Source organism: Ascaphus truei, chromosome 5, assembly GCF_040206685.1.
Source record: "Ascaphus truei isolate aAscTru1 chromosome 5, aAscTru1.hap1, whole genome shotgun sequence".
Classification (NCBI taxonomy): domain Eukaryota; kingdom Metazoa; phylum Chordata; class Amphibia; order Anura; family Ascaphidae; genus Ascaphus; species Ascaphus truei.
Window position 1 is genome coordinate 11,815,042 of NC_134487.1, and position 16,969 is coordinate 11,832,010.

At 43.4% G+C, this 16,969-nt stretch overlaps 1 protein-coding gene across 1 annotated transcript in view; it reads right to left on the reverse strand.

The window, feature by feature from the left end:
• PLXNA4 (plexin A4) overlaps positions 1-16,969 on the reverse strand; it is a 796,616-nt gene that overhangs the window by 97,005 nt on the left and 682,642 nt on the right. Inside the window, exons 25-26 of the mRNA XM_075599345.1 lie at positions 11,397-11,556; positions 3,652-3,755 (exon numbers count right to left, since the gene is read on the reverse strand). Of these exons, the coding sequence (XP_075455460.1) occupies positions 3,652-3,755; positions 11,397-11,556 (264 nt within the window). The remainder of the gene's footprint in view (positions 1-3,651; positions 3,756-11,396; positions 11,557-16,969) is intronic.

The following is a 16,969-nucleotide window of genomic DNA, read 5'->3' on the forward strand; positions in this document are numbered from 1 at the left end:
CAGGAGTCAGCTTTTACGCTGGTGCCTGTAGTCAGACGATAAACATTGATCTACATATTACAACTGAATTTAACAGAGAGGAATTTGGAGGAGGTTCTCAAAGGTGATACACCCGGGGGTTTAACAGGCGAGCAAGTGTATAGCAGTTACCATGGGGTAACTCCTCCTTAGGTTGTCCTATACACCCCCCTGCTGCTATAAGTTGACTTGGTCTAAAAGAGGCGAAAATACCTTAATGGTTATAGACACAGGATGAGATTGTCTCTCTAAGCAACAATTAAAGGGCAATAAGAGCATGGGTATCACTAGATGTCAGACCAGCCATGGAGAGGGGGTAAGGACTTGGTGACCTACTGTGCAGGAACAAGCTTTTATGTCTGAGGAACATCTTTTTATGCTGAGGTTTAGGGGAGTTTCCCATGCCCAATGAGCAGGCGTTTATTTTAGTGGATGCAAATGGTGTTACAGTTACAGATGTAGTGGCCCACTGTGTTCCCATTGACGCAATGCGCTGCATCGCACGCGGCACGATGTTCAACATGTGATCTGACGGAAGCTCTACTGACGCAAGTAGTGACGGACCAGCCTTTTCCTTAATGACCGCGTCATTTAGTGCACTATTTGTGCAATGCTGACGCGTTAATGGAAGTAAGAATGTCTGCTACGTCGGTATGTCTCTCCCTAACAGAGAATCATTTACATGTTACAATACAGACAGCTAAATAGAAAAAACAAAAAAAACAAATTGAGGTCCTATGGGGACTGATTGAAATGAATGATTTTTACATTTATTGTTATTTATAAAAAAAACCTCAATATTTCGATCCTCCTAGACCAGACCCTTTTACAGTAATTAGTATGGGCTAATTTACCTTCCATTATGGTTACAGTGTCCCCACCAGAGTGCTTTTGTACAGTAACACATGTATTTGACAGTTTCCTCTTGACTGTATGTTTGTCATTACGAATGTCTCCTATCACTAACACAGTGTTTGGGGCGGCAAGCTTCCTCGTAGTGTTCGCGTTTAACCCTGGTGCATTATTACTCCCTGTGTTCTTAATATCTGTTCTATAAAGCGCCATCTACTGTACATGGTGGGTACTGTACCCATCCTATAGAACTTAGATTATAACCTCTTTGAGACATGAATTCACTTTTTAATATTTGGTGGTCACGCCTCCATAATGTATTAGCATTACTTGTATGTTTTTACAGTAAAGTACTGCAATGCATTTGCATTCTTTAAAAAAAAAAATAATAATAAAAAAAAATATATATATATATATATATACACATATACACATATACACATATATATAAAATTAATAATCTGAACATATAACTTGTGTACAATTGTTCCCGCTGATGACAGCATTGTTAGCCAAGGAGAACTTGCCCTCCTCCGGCTGGGAGGAAATGAACCTCTGTCCTCATTATCTGATCTCCGATTGCAATCAATTTCTAATCTGCTCTTCTCGTTCCCTTCCCTTCCGCACACCGACAGTCAACACCCTGACATTTAATTTAGCGGCGTCGCCAGGACCCGCAGTCAGGGCTCTTGCTTTGGAGGCCGGCCGGCTTATCTCCGAAAATATTTGCACGTTAATGAACAGAGGGAGATTACTATCAGGCTCTAGGCTGGCAGAGGTAGCAGGACAGACAATGCCAGCAGCATGTGGGAGAGACGCCATTCCTGGTGATTGGCAGCTGGATGACAAGGGAAGGCTTATCTCTTTCATTTAGCACAGCCACTGTGTGTGCTCCTTTCCCCTCATTCCTGTCCGTGTGCCTCCCTCTGTCTCTCCCTCCTTGGGCATCATTTCCTTTTTATCTCACTGGTCCTTTTTGCTGCTCTGCACATAATAGTTTTAAAGACACAATGAGCCCTTGACCTGAGTATATTTATGTAGTTGCCTAAGGGCCAGGGAACAACATGATAAAGGGCCCTACAAGTCAATGGGCCTGTGAGGTGTCTTCTGCTGATAGGTGTCTTTTGACGTAGCACTGCTTAATAGATATGGGCCAAAGTAACTTGACCACGATCACAAGGAGCTGGTACTGAGGCTTTACATTACAATACCTTGTGGACCCCCGTCAGTGAGGGGGATAAGCCACTTTGAGGAAGCTTCATCCTCAGTCCTTACAGACTCTAATTATTTCACATTTGCCTATTTTGGAGATATATTAGATATTAGACTTTAATATTAGCTCTCTATGTCAGTTTGCGCAGAAGACTGCTGCCCTCCCTCCAAATAATCATCACTTTGTCACCCATCCTTGCGAAGCTAAAACAAGCGTCAGTGGTTCTCTCTGTGTCGGATAGGTAAACCCATTTGAAATTAGGGAGCGCATGCTTTTTAGCATACCTATGCTAAGGGGTCCTAATTACATTAAATTGGCAGTGTGAGTACAAGTTAATTGCATGTAATTATGAGATAACTTCATTCCAGGTAAATATGCAATGACAAGGAAGATAAGAAACTTGTACTCATCCCTGAGCCTGACAATGCCTAGAAGTGCTACTTCTCGTTATTGTGCATATTTAAGGGTAACAAACTTTAACCATTTCAGCACCAAAGGCCACTGTCTCGCCTCAAGTTGGAGTTAAGTAAAGTAGCACTGAGCAGTACTTAAACCCTTCAATTTTGGAGGGGTCTGGAAACCGCTTTTCTGCTACTTTGTTTGTTTTATCATGTAAGAAATAAGGCACAAGCCTAACAGAGCATCAACAGATATCACAGCATACATACCGGATACTGATTTCATTAGTGGTGGGCTAGGAATGCAGGATAAGAAGGGAGGCTGCTTCGGAAAGCTGCAGAAGTGGCCAGTAGGGTTTCGATGTATGACAATGCCCAGTAATACCGGGACAGGGTGGGAGAGTGACTAGGTTGGATTGCTAGTTGGCCCCACAGGCGTTGCAACCATGGGGCAAGTCCTGGCCATACTCCTCCCCCCCTGCATAAAGAAGGCGTATTTAAAGCATAAGGACTATAGCATCATGTGTACTATAGAATTAGGATTAGCATGCTGACGTCTCACCGAGAATGAGCAAACATGTCAACTTCTAACTAAAATCAATTATATTTTAGGGACTCCGGACTACAATATCTAAATAAAAAAGTATGCAGTTCAATGAATGAGATCAGACTACAGGAGTCGGGAATGACTGACTCCCAAAAAGTGAATTCTTACTAAAAAATCATTGGTCATAGGTCTGAGCACGCAAGAGGTATAAAATAAATACTGAAAATACAAGGAGTATCTTTTACAAATGGAAGCGACTTGTGAAAGGTTCCACCCAATGCTTGCGGTCTACGTCCCTCTCACACAGTCTTGCACTCTACAGAGTGTGGTTTGCAGTCTTTTATTAAATTTGCATATTAAAAAAAAACAAAAAACTATGTGTTTTCCTTTTGTTGAATCTACCAAAAAGTTTAGCAAAAATATGTTCATGGCGAATTCTCGCATTTTCTTGACTTTCCCAAAAAACATGAAAGTCAACAGTACAGTATGACAAATTTGTAAACAAACACAATCACCTATATCTATCTCGATAAAAGCACCCGAGGAACACAAACAACGCACTGGTTACAATACAGCGCTGCATTACAATGGAGCAGAAGGAGATCTCCCAAGGTCACACATACCTGATAGTGTCCGATTACGTTGAGCCTCTTCCAGTCATTCTCTATCTTTGTTGTGATATCTTCATCTTGGAGAATCATTCGAGCTCCGCTTGCTTGCCGCCACTCTGTAAAAGATGGGGGATTTGTCTGTGACCTCACAAATCTGGTTAGCAATTCCATCCCCAAAAAGAACCTTCAAATATACTGCAGGGCCACTGCAGATTAACTGGGGCAGTGTTTTCCAAAACGACCCAAATGGACCACAAGCCACGTCATATTTTTGTGATAACCCCTGTGCATCCCATTCCTGTAGCCGATAGTAGCTTATTGGCAAATTCATGGGCTATGCCTCTTTCATGGTGTGGCTGAGAGATCTAAGAGGATAATATGTTTCCTTTGAAATTAGGCTCCATGTAGGGGGGCCTTCCATACATTAGAGCAGGGGTGGCCAACTCCAGTCCTCAAGGACCACCAACAGGTCAGGTTTTGTGGAAACCCATGCTTCAGCACAGGTGGCTCAGTCAATGACCGAGCCACTGATTGAGCCACCTGTGCTGAAGCAGGAATATCCTTAAAACCTGACCTGTTGGTGGCCCTTGAGGACTGGACTTGGTCACCCCTACTTTAGAGTCTCTTTTCTGGACTACCTTTTTCCACACCTGCGGGATCATTGAGGGACCGACCCTTTAAACATGCCATTGACGTTATTTTGTCCTGCATGGTACCGATCTTTCAACTCATAACACAGTCTGCTCACTGAACTTTGTATAGTGGGTGTGGGGCAGAGGGCAGTAGCAGGCAGGATCGTGGTGCAGTGCATGGGCTGAGCAGATGGACCTTGAAATTGCTGGAGCCAGCCACTGAAATAGAGATGATGCTACTGGCCCATTAAAAGGCAGGATGTAGAGGGCTGTGAAAGAGAATTAACTGCAATGGCAATTGTAACTATAACTATCAATTTAATTAATAACGAACAGATGCAATCCCATCTACCTAGGAATTATTTTAACATGCAGTAATAAAGATGACAACTTGAAGTCCCTGCTAAATTGTAGCCCCCTTTCCCTATGCCTAAGGGAACCATGCGGGTAACTATGCGTGCTGCTGTACCTGTCTGCTCACAGGAGGCCTAAGCCTCCGGGATCCTGGGGTGAGCTCTATCTCTTTGTGCACAGCGCCTCCACCCATGAGGGATCCCAGCGTGGGCGGGATAACCCCTCACAGGAACCAATACTACAGCAATAAGCAATAACACAACACGCAATATATATATAACTGATCTTTACTATAACAATGCTACACATATAACACAGTACCACATGACACAGTGTAGTGCAGTGACCCAACACGTAGTGGTTCCCCCAAAGTAGTGAGGGTGCCATGGCACCAATAACCCCTGGTGTCTGTCCCAGGAATCCCACCCAAATGTGAGGTAGCGCTACCCCCTGTAGATGTAGGTGCACGTTGGGTTCCTGCCTGGCTACTCTAGTACCCATGTGCTGCTTGGCACGGTGTGTTGGAGCGGGTCCCACGTAGCGGGGTCTCCAACACAAATCCCCTCTCTCCTAAGGGTCCTGATCTTCCTCGCAGTGTGTGCTCCAGCCGGAGGGTCTCACACAATGTCTCAGGGTCCTGTGGCTTGGTCCAAGGCTGCAGAGCACCGCGTGGCCGTCCGGTCACCGGCTCAGTCATAATAATAATGGGAAGAGTCCCTATCTGGGGCCTTCCCTGCAACACTCCTCTACTCGTGTCTCAGGGCCTAACTGGGGCCTAGGGGCAAAGTCTAGGCCTAGTCCAGGAAGCACTGCTCCCTGGACACTACCTTCTCCCTTCGCTCCTCTATCAGGACTGACTCGCGTGCTTTGCAACCGCAGAGGATATCCTGCTCCTTTATAATGCACCCATGCCGTTGGCTGGATCCGCCCACCTCTCCCCACTCGTGCGGAGCTCCGGCGGGCAACCAAGCAGGTCTCCCTACAATAGCTTACTGTTTGACAAACTAAGGGGGAAAAATGTCCCCATTCCTTATCAGGGACAGCAGCCAGAGTGCACAAACACCCACCCACTCCCCACCATCCCCACGATGAGACTAGTGCTTTACATTTATTAGAAATATGCAGAGATCTTTTTAAATACAGTACTTTCTTAACCTTGAAAGTTAAGTTCAATCTCGATTGAAGAAAAAAATATATATTATTATAGCCGCACTTCTAAAAAGAGACCAATTTTTTTCCGATAATGGACTTTCTCTTAACGAAGGGCCCAATAAGCTGCTAAGCAAACCTGCGCTGAAGGTGACCTATTGAGGGTATTCATATTCACTGCACTGAGTATAAAAAAAGAGTAACGTCGTTTGTCCTGTACAGTGTCATCAGATCAGAGTGCTCCTTAAGGCAGGAACACTAAAGACAGACTCTCCAATCCAATCTGTTACAGTTCTACCTTGTAGAGAGAGAGAGAGAGGTGTAAGTAAAAATCCCATTATCTTTATCTCGCCTTCCAATCAGAAGTGCCGGTGAATGCAAACTCAGAAGACAGCGGCTGTGAACTCTTTATATTTCATTCAGAAGATAGTGTATCTTACACTGCACACATGAATTGCTCGATTTCTTTACTTCAGTGTTGCAAGAAGCTCCCATTCAGAGCACACCCTGAACAAAAAGCCAAGGACACTAACAATAACTTGCCTGCCCGTTGCTAACTCACTATTAGAAAATGGGCACCACATATTTTTTATTGCCAATTGCATACCCTGCTTATTAACCCTTTGGCTGCTCGATGATCTACCCTTAAACGCCATGAGGGCAGGCGTGCCAAGATCCACGGCACTCAAACTCCTGGGAGCCTCTAGTTGCAGAGAAGTTTTCATGTTTTATATTTGCCAAAATAAAACAAAGATGGTTGCAGGGAGGGGGACGTAATCAGAAGCTTTGATGTTATCTTATGATGATGTCACGACTTTTTCTATTGGCTGCTAGAAAGAGGCTGACGATGTGACCATATAGCTTCTCTGGGGCAAGCGTTCTTGTACGGAAGTTTCAACGTTTTAATAACCACGGAGCTTGAAGAAGCGTTTTTTTTTTTTTTTTTTCAAATTGCAGGGGAAAAAAATGAAAAATTTGCAAATATAGTGAAATAAAAATGTTGTTTTAATTGAATTGCCGATATTTCACTAATTGACGAAAATTCTGTTTGAGAATTTTACAAATTTCCCTAAGATTTTCTTTGCAAATTTGAAAACTTTTGCCAATTGGTGAAAAATCTGTGCGAATTTGCAAACTTTCACATTTTAGAGTACCCACATTCTTCTGAATCCCAACGAATGTATGAATATAGTAATATATGCTGGGGGAAAAAAACTATTTTTTGCAGAAAGTTCACATTTTGGGAAAAAATGTGGCCAACTCGAGCATGGAGTCCACAAATAAGTTCAAAAAGATGTGTATGTCTAAAAAAATAAATTATTGAGTAGTACAGATTGCTTTTATTAAAGGTAGCCGCTGCGAAGGACTAAAAGATGTCGTCCTACTTAGCAACACGGGGGATCTTTGCAGACAGCTCTCCTAACCTCTCCAATGGCAGCTGTGTGCGTTTGTTCATTTCAGATGGTAAAGGAACATGGAGGTTAGTGACCCCTCCTCCTGTTTCCAAGCTCACCCATCCCACCTTTTTCATTGCAGTTCTTGCTAAGCGCCTGTGAATGACCAGTCTATTAAAGACCGCTCTCTCTGTGTTAGAGGGGTTAGGAGAGCTTATTGCAGCTGCAGCAGTTAGGACCTACAGATGGGACATACTGTGACGTGGGTGTAAGCTTCAAATACTTTGGCCAAAGAATTGAACTAAATGACCATTGCTTATGAGAAGATAAACAGGTAAGTATTTAACTTCACAATATGTCAAATTGGATGTAGCACTGGGCCGTTTTGTTTTTATATTTAGAAGCGGTTTCGTTCCGGGTCTGCAAATCTGAGCGAACTGAACAAACAACAACAATTGTCAATTTTAAAAGAACGTCTCTTAACCCCTTCACTTCTCATTGCTTTGCAACGCAGTGCTGGCCCCTTTGTCAGGGTCACACTAAGTCCTGACCATGGACCCTTTACAATAGTTGCCCCATTCTTTCCTCATGGTCCCACACAAAAGCCAGATGTATTGTGTATTCCATGGGAGCTGTTGTGTTTTTCAGAATTTGGGCGTACATTTGAAAGACGATTTGATGAACTTGTATTATGGGACGAGTATTTCATATACAGAGCACATGTGAACCTGTACAAATCATTAACTCAGTAACAATTCCAAACTTCTGCTGAATGGGTCAAAACCAGGGGTGGGCACCTCCAGTCCTCAAGGGCCACCGACAGATCAGGTTTTCAGGACCTGTAGAAGGTCAGTACAGGACAGTAGAAGACAGATTGAGCCACTTGTGCTGAAGCAGGGATATCCCTAACACCTAGCCTGTTGGTGGCCCTTGAGAACTGGAGTTGCCCACCCCTGGTCAAAGCTATAACAGTTTATATGTTAACCAGGATTTCTGAATAGAATATCTATGTACAAATGTAGCCAACATTATTATCCCTGTTAATGTGAACTAATGCAAGAAATAATGCAGTAAATATCGCATGCGTTAAAGGAGAGAACGCATGCGTTGTCATTGTTTTCAGCCACGCTCACGGTGAAACTTGCAGTAATAACGCAGTAGGGTTAACGCATCGTATCATGTAAACAAGAGTAATAACTTTGGCTGCATCTGCAGATCTCTCATATATATCTTATCTACCTTTTAAGAAGCACGTCCTTCCTATACCAGAAGGTGCGTGTGAGGCCTGTGCATCGGCGACGAGCCAGCTTTTGCAGTGCTCCGAAAACCTGTCCTCGCCAACGTTATTCTAGCTGCAGTGCTGCAGTTGTCCACCGGGAGTAATGCCAAAAAGACTACAACTCCCAGAGGCATTGCAGCCTAGGACTCGCCCACGTCCTCCTCTGTCGCCTATTTAAACTCCAGGAAGTTGCTCCTTCCTGGCATTTCAACATGGTTTTCTCATCAGTCTACGTCCCTGTTACATGCCCATGCCCACTGCATGTCCATGCCCTAGTCCTGTCCGTTTCCATGTCCCTGCCCTTGTTTCCCAGTCCTGTTCATGTTACCTTGCCTGTTATCCTGTTTACCCAGGATTGCTTATCTCTGCCCTAATTAAATCCTGGTATAATTTTCCTTCCTGAGTTCTGTCTTCTCCGCGGTGTTCTCGGAGTGTGTGTTGTGTACACCATTAACTATATGAGGAGCCGGCTTCACAAGCCTATCTGATCGCAAAATGCAGAAGAAAAAGTAGACTTTCTTTTGGATGGAAAGAGAAATACGTTTGGCAAATGATAATAGCTGTTTGTCACTAATTACACTGTGTTAGAGAAAGCATAGATATTTAACACAGTCAGTTAATAGCAAAAGTATTTAGCACCTTCAAAATTAGAGCAGTCCACATAATCTCACTGCTTCCTGGGCATATCAGATTTGTATGTGTTACGGGAATAAAAGTTGTTACATTGTATTTTTACAATTAAAGTGTTGTCATAATGACAGTGAATGGAAATGCAATTATAAATTCGGATTGTTTCTATTACTGTATTTTAACTTTCTAGGAATCTTTCTAGAGGGACCTGTATAACCCAACATAACTTTATCTAGGGATGCCAGCTGTCCTGCATTTAATGGGACTGCCCCCAGTTTAAAGGGAATGTACCATCTGAAGTTGGCCATGACAACAATATATCCCAAAATGTGGAGGAATTTCTCTATGCTTTGACCGAGTTTAGAAATAATCAGGCATGGACTGGAGATATACTGTATAGAAGAAATAGTGAGAAGCAAGAGACAGCGGGGCAGATTCACCGAGCTCTGTTAAATCAGGGCAAATAATGAGATGTTACCTAAACAGGTGATGGATGTTACTCTCCCTGAGTTTTAACGGGTATCCACTAAGCTAATTATATGCAAAAACAACATCCATTAGTTATCTTATTGGGAGGGGGGGGTGAGAGATTCCCTCCAAACAACATATGGAGAAACACCTGCGCTCAAAAAGGAGCACACCTAAGATACCTGGGAGATATGCTAATGAGATAGGCAATGTATATTTAAGTGACACACACCACACCTTCTAAAAGATTTCCATAAGACTTTTATACTGACAAGTCTAAGGCCCCTTGTGATGAAGAGAGTACTAGTGTCAGAGCCTAACACCTCTTCAGGGCAGCAGCTCTAGCATTGAACTATCTCTGAAGCTGGATAGCTCCCCTGACACAGCTCTGCTGCTCACACCTGGAAGAGCTCTGTTTTTACAGAAAGCCAGGAGATTATCCATGAGTATGGATAGCTACAGGTGTGCGCAGTTCAGCTCTAAAGTATACTGTGACAGGGGAGCTACCCAGTATCTGAGATGCTTTAATGCTAGAGCTGCTGCCTTCAATAGTCGAGGTTGTGGTTTCTGATCCTGCTGGGGCTGACACTAGAACCCTCTTCATCACAAGAGGCATTAGGCTTGTCAGTACAGGTCTTATGAAAATCATTTTGTGAGGTATTTAAATATACTTTGCATATTCAATTAGCATACCTCCCAAGTATCTAAGTTGTGCTCCTTTTCCAGGACAGGTGTCTCTCCATATGTTATTTGGAGGGAGGATTGAGGGGATATATATATAGTGCTTGGGAATTTACCTAAAATAGGTCTCTCTCTTTTTCTCTCTCCCCCCCCCCCCCTTAATTCTAATGAGGTAACATCTGTTTAGCATATAATAAGTGAATAGTCATTAAACTCAGGGAAAATAACATCCATTACCTATTTAGGAAACGTCACGTTATTTGTCCTGATTTAACAGTGCTCTGAGGATCTGCCCATACAGTTTTATGTCATTACTGTATGTGGGGTACTCTACAATTCCGTCTACATATCACCTACTTTAATAAATCAGATTGTGCTGGGATTAGATTGACCACTGAAATGATATTGGCATTAGCAGGGAAGCTATTTCTTTAAAAATGATCTTGTGGAGAAGTGGTATATCGGAACACACACTGCATCTTTGTATGCCTCAATCAAAACTGCAGTGTGCTGAACACCACACTACCCATTTAAACCCTCCGCCAACCTCTTTAAACTTTCTAGGACAACTTGGTCCCTGTCTGCCCTACTCAGAGGTGATAGGATATGAAAAAAAAAAGTATTACAAACTACATTAAAAAAATCAAATGTGAAAACAAGAACTATTAGAACGCAATGTCAGGTCATCATTTCCAAGGGTTCCCTTGCATTTCGGCAATTGGAAATCAAAGGCATAATAACCCAGCGATGCATAGTGTTCGACAGTATTTCTGTTGGGAGGGAAGGATAATTGCTGCTGGTTCCACTCTCGTGCACCCTGGTTTGGAATGTTCGTGTCATACTGTATATATTCCTGAGACATCGAGCAATACAGAACAGTGTCTAAGGGATAGTTTAACCCCTGTAAATTAAATATCAATGTGTTATAGAGTATATACCCATTTCGCACAGGAATTACCATAGAATCCACACACTCAAAAAAAAAGAGGCAACTTTAATAAATCTTTCATCTATGGAGAGGTAGAAAAAGGGATTCCGCTTGGAACAGACGGCTCCATCTTAATGTAAAACTATCCCATATTTTGGTGCCTCTTCCTGCTGAATACAATAAGCATGCACCTATATTCTCAAAGGAAACCCAATGCTGCTTCTGCTACACAAGTCTCTTACCCAAATCCATATCGGCTGCTTTTGGGCGGTGGGAGCAGGGCAGGTTCTTAAAGATGGCATCTAGGATCTTCTCCTTCACTTGTGTAATTGTGTCGCAGTTGAGGCTTTTAACAGGGATCATAGGGCTGTTCACATTATCAGGATTGACACAGTTAAGGACCTGGGTAGGAGAGAAGAGCATATACTTACAAACTGGTCCTTGGACGACAATACCCATTTTTTCGATTTGAGTTTTCATCCTTTGTGAGATTGTCATTTATGGTATTATTTACTTTTTTTGTACGCACAATCTGGGCTTGTTTTCTGTATTACAAATTGGTGGGTATTTAATATCTCCCCCCCCCCCACCCCCATACCCTCAGGAAATTTCACATTTGCAATGCTATTAAATAAAAAAAATATGTGGTTAGATCCGCAGACCCGTGAAAGCAATTTTGCCCGTGCTACATTATTTGGTACTGTGCAAATCTTTTTCGAAGAACGTTTGAATACAAGCGTTCTCTCATACAGTGCTCGCAACACCCAACATTGTTGCTGCAATCTCAGTTGCCAAGATTAATTTCCCAAAGATTTTCATTCCTTTCCCCCTAACCATCCACTGTTGTGATAAACTGCAAGACTGGAGCTAATGTGCCATTTATTCAGGGCACTGCCACACAGAAACTCCCACTGGCTTGAATGGGAGATTCTATGTGGTATTGGCCAATCGGCTGTCATTAAACTGCAATAGTGCCGATAGTTACTTCTGGTAACTTCAATGGGAGTTTCCGTGACGTACTGCTCAACTGCCCTTAAAAGGAGCAATCTAAGCAATATCCCACATGTATGTTTTTTTTAAATAATTCAGTTCTGTAGTATTAGATAATACTTACTACAATTGTTTTATTATTCAACTCTTAATGCCATTTTTAATGAGTTGCAATATACTGAGCATCCTTTGATTTCTATAGTACTATCTCATGAAGGGTATACAAAATCCAATATCAAATGCCACATTCATTTTATACTTTTTTTTACCACAGATAATATTGGGCTGAAATTAAAGTGTCATTGGGGTTTATATCATCTTTAGCATCTATATAAGTTGTTGTAACGTGTACATTCTTGGTCCTAACTCCTTTACTGCCCGATGTCTGCCAAACATTAATCTGTCCCTTTAGAAATGAGGAATATATATAAAATCAAAAACGAATAGATGATACCGTTCTGTGGCTAACTAAATGCCTTTATTTGTGTGAGCTTTCGAGATACACTGATCTCTTCTTCCGGCAGTGTTGCAATGGATAAAGCAAGAAAGGTTTTTACTTAAAAACAGCGCATCCTGGAATGTATCTGACTGAAGCCTATCCCTCCCCCCTGTGCAGTATGCGATTTATGACTTAAGGTGTTAAATTGGCTGTGTGTGTGTGTGAATATAAATTTATAAAGCGCCCACAGTGTATACAGTGCTTTACAAAAGGTGTGTGTGTGAGAGTGTATACCAATGGTGTGGGTAGGTGTACAAATGTAAGAGGGTGTTGCATTAATATTGATGTGTGTATATATATGTATATGTAGTGCTGAGTTGGAAGGCCTGTCAATGAAACCAAGCAAGCACTGGCCATCAACTTACATGAATGTAATGTCTACCATATATTATCAGTAAGGTTGTTTCAGCGTAATATGAACTGTTACAGCATCATACTGAGTGACCTGGCAGGGGAGAGGCTGTGTGACATTAACCTCCCCTCACACACAAACTCTGAAAACTCTCAACAAAGCATCTGATGAGGAGAAGAGAAACACAAAACATGGAATATCATTTATTTCATCAAAACCAATTACGCTGATATAAATACAGTACATCTGTGGTGATTTCTATCAAAATGTGACTGGCTGCTTTTGTGATGTAAAAGAGCACAGATTAATATCACATAAGAAAAGGACAAAGGCTGGCTTTGTGTACGTGACATGTATAGTTGCCCTTTCTATCTGATTAACAATCACCCTAATAACTACTTTTGGAAAAATAACTGGTTTGGCGGCAGGCATATATATTTGTTTTTAGTTAACTTTAGTTGTGTAATTATTTGCAATGAATTAAATTCAAAGTGACTGAAGATTTACAAGCTAAAAGACACGCCTCATATACAAAGATATGTATCATTTAAACATGTTATTTGGTTTGTTTTTGCTACATACTGTACACAGGTCTCTTATTTGGTGTTGTGTTCAGTGGTCATGCAGCAGATGAAAATGTTAGGGATTAGGGAAAGGGATACCACCTGAATACAAGGTGAGTGCAAGAGATCAAGAGATACGGTATTCACAGAGCGCCGATGTGAGTATCGCAACCCAATCCGCCCTATGGCAGGTATCTCTGAATCAGGGGGCAATACGCCACATCGGAGTCCAGTGAATCCCAGGGATCAGTCTCTGTTCGAAAAGCTGTGAAGCCATCGTTCATCTTCTAGAGTAGAGATCAGCTCCATTCAAACGAACGGGCTGAAATCTTCTCTAGCACAGGAAAACGCCCATACAGAACATTGAGTAAACTGAAGAAACGGGCTTGAACCGCAAATGACCACAGCCTGATAATGGATTTGCTTGAAGGGTTGTTGTTGATCGCCAGGAGCGTCTGTTCCAGAGGTCAATTGGGATAAGCCAGGGGTGCCCAACTCCAGTGCTCAAGACCCCCCAACAGATCAGGTTTTCAACCTATCCCTGCTTCAGCACAGGTGGCTCAATCAGTGGCACAGTCGAAGACTGAGCCACTGATTGAACCATCTGTGCTGAAGCAGAGACTGATTGAGCCACCTGTGCTGAAGCTGGGATATCCTTCAAACCTAACGCATTGGAGGGCGGGGGGTTGAGGACTGGAGTTGCGAACCCGTGGGGTAAGTATTCTTCACTGACAACTCCACTCTCTCAGCTTTAATTCTTCGTGAGCCCTAAGGGCAACAATGGAATTATGTCTTCACATTTATGTGATTGTTATGCTACTCTACAAACCAGTTCTAGCACCTCCAAAACCAGGAGGCATCAAGGCCAGGTGGCAATGCTCTTGCCCTAATACATATCCCGTGCCCTGTATCTTTTCATGGAGATCCCTTTTTATGCAATAGAATTTGGGACAACAGGCTACATGTTTCTATGACCGTTGCTATTAGCCCCAGAAACGTTACACATTTCCTGTTCCATTTGCACCTAAGATACTGAACCAACAAAAGTCACTTAGTCGTGTCTGCAAACTGCTGGCACTGCTATTATTACAACGACCACCCTAAAGTCACTTGGACGTGAGGCTGTCAGGTTTTCTAATTATAGACCCAAGTGACCCAAACTCTCCTTGGGTTCCAGTATTTACATAAAGACCAATATTACACTAAAGGGTGTACATTAGATTAGAAGAAAATGTCTCATACGTCCAAGGCCTCCTCAATTCCTGCACCTTCCTGAGTGACTTAAGTAACTGTTTTAGATGGCACTTTAATATTTAAAAGATACTCTGTGTTCTGGGCTGATCGCTGTGATATTTTCTCCGTTAGGTTTCACATGTTTTCTCATCCTTTTATTTCCATCGTAGGTGGGTAGCTATTATTTATAGCAGAATATCCTATTCATCAAGTCAGTCACAGCCAGCTCTCTATAATTTGACCTATACATTTAAAGAGCCTTGTGGGATTGCAATTAAGTTACCCAGCTCTGTAATGTACTCTGCGTGGTGTCTAGTAAAAAAAACGGAACATGAATATAACACAAATCGTTTGAAATATTTGCTACAATTCAGATGCATTGCAGGTGACAGACTTGTGAGTTATCACCTGAATTCACCCCGACAATCATATGCGAAAGCTTTCTCCTGTTTCAGCGTGCTGTAAAACAAACTTTTCAACGTTAAAAAAGAAAAGGTTCCTCTTTATTTTTCAATGGGGAAACAATGTTTTGGCCGCACAAGCTGCAATGTCAGATTCCTATGGAAAAATAAAGAGGAGCGTTTAAAAAACAAACAAACAAACCTGCAGTGCCCACTCCCATGGCTGATCTCTGCAGCACTATAGGACCGTTGCATGCATTCCTAGAGGAAGACACTCCTTTCACCCTCAGATTTCCGCAGGTCTGTCCCAAGAAGGCAGCTTTGGCTTTCAGTAGAGCTGCTGACAATGCTGTGATAGAGGAGATCTCCAGCATCTGAGATAGTTCAATGCTAGAGCTGCTGCCCTGAATAACAGAGGCTGTGGCTTCTGATCCAATTGGACCTGGCACCGGTACCACCTTCATCACAAGGGCCATAAGGCCAAGTCCCTGCTGCAGCGCCGCTATGACCAGAACCGCCCCACAATGGGGCCGGGCCCAATAACTACCTTGCCAGCCACATTGTGCGAACAGATTTCCTTGAGGACAGGAAATCTGTGCTCACAACTCGTGACGGAGCGCTGGCCACGCCCCTCGGCAGTTCAGCCAATGACGACGAACCTGCCGGGTGACGTCATGGTCGCGCCCCCTGCCACTCTCCCCGTCTTTCCCCTTGCAGCTCACCGCAGACCGGGGATCTCGGGTGCACGCGCCGTCAGCCTGGCAGCTGCGCGTGCAGCGCCGCCACACCGTCAGCCTGGCAGGTGCGCGTGCAGCGCCGCCACACCGTCAGCCTGGCAGGTGCGCGTGCAGCGCCGCCACCGGGGCCTCAGCCTTAGGCACGTTTGTATAGTTTGTATGAAAATCATTTTATGACGTATGGGGTGAGAGTCATTGAAATATACTTTGCATATTGCATTAGAATATCTCTCCAGGGGCCTATTCTATAAGCCTTCATAAACAAAAATCGCCGGGCCGTTTTCGCCGCCTGTTTTTTAGCGCTGCTATCACGGTATTCAGAAAGCCTCCATTACCTGTGAAAGCAAAATTCCCAAACTGGGCGAATAGCCGGCGCGGTGATGATCGCCTCTCGGAAAAGGCCAAATCCGGCGATTTGTTCTAGCTGCAGAGAGAGCTGCACAGAGAGCCGCCTCTCCCTGTGCAAATCTTGCCAGAGATCGAGGTGTTTTAAAATTAATTTTAATAGTGTAGATGAGCAGGGGTCTCCGGAGCAGAACCGCATTGATTTGAGGTCTGGGGACCCCCTGCTTCCCGAGATACAAGCCCCGTTATGGGGTGCCGGTATCTCCTATGCATTTTATTCTCACGGTCACACGACACGAGACATTTAGGCCGCTAAGGCAATGAAGGGATTAACCACCAGTGCACGGTTTATTGTGGGTAGTGGGGGTGGGTGAAGGTGATATTTGGCCCTTGGTGTGTGTTTATACCCACCGGGTGCGTAGCGGGAGGGGTTAACCCCTTCATTGCCTTCGCGGTGAGCCGCTATGGTAATGAAGTTGCCTGTAAATGCATTTTTATTGCATGGGATTCATGCCGGGGGTCTCCGGTGCTGATATTAATGGGTGTCAGCCCACGGAGACTCCCGGCATCAATCCGATGCAGGAAAAAGTCCTCTCTCGCAGCCTTTCTCAACAGCTTCTCACCAGCCTCACGCAAACTTTTCCTAATGTGAGGATTTGGGGAGAAACTTGCCATTCTAGAGCCGCGATAAGCTA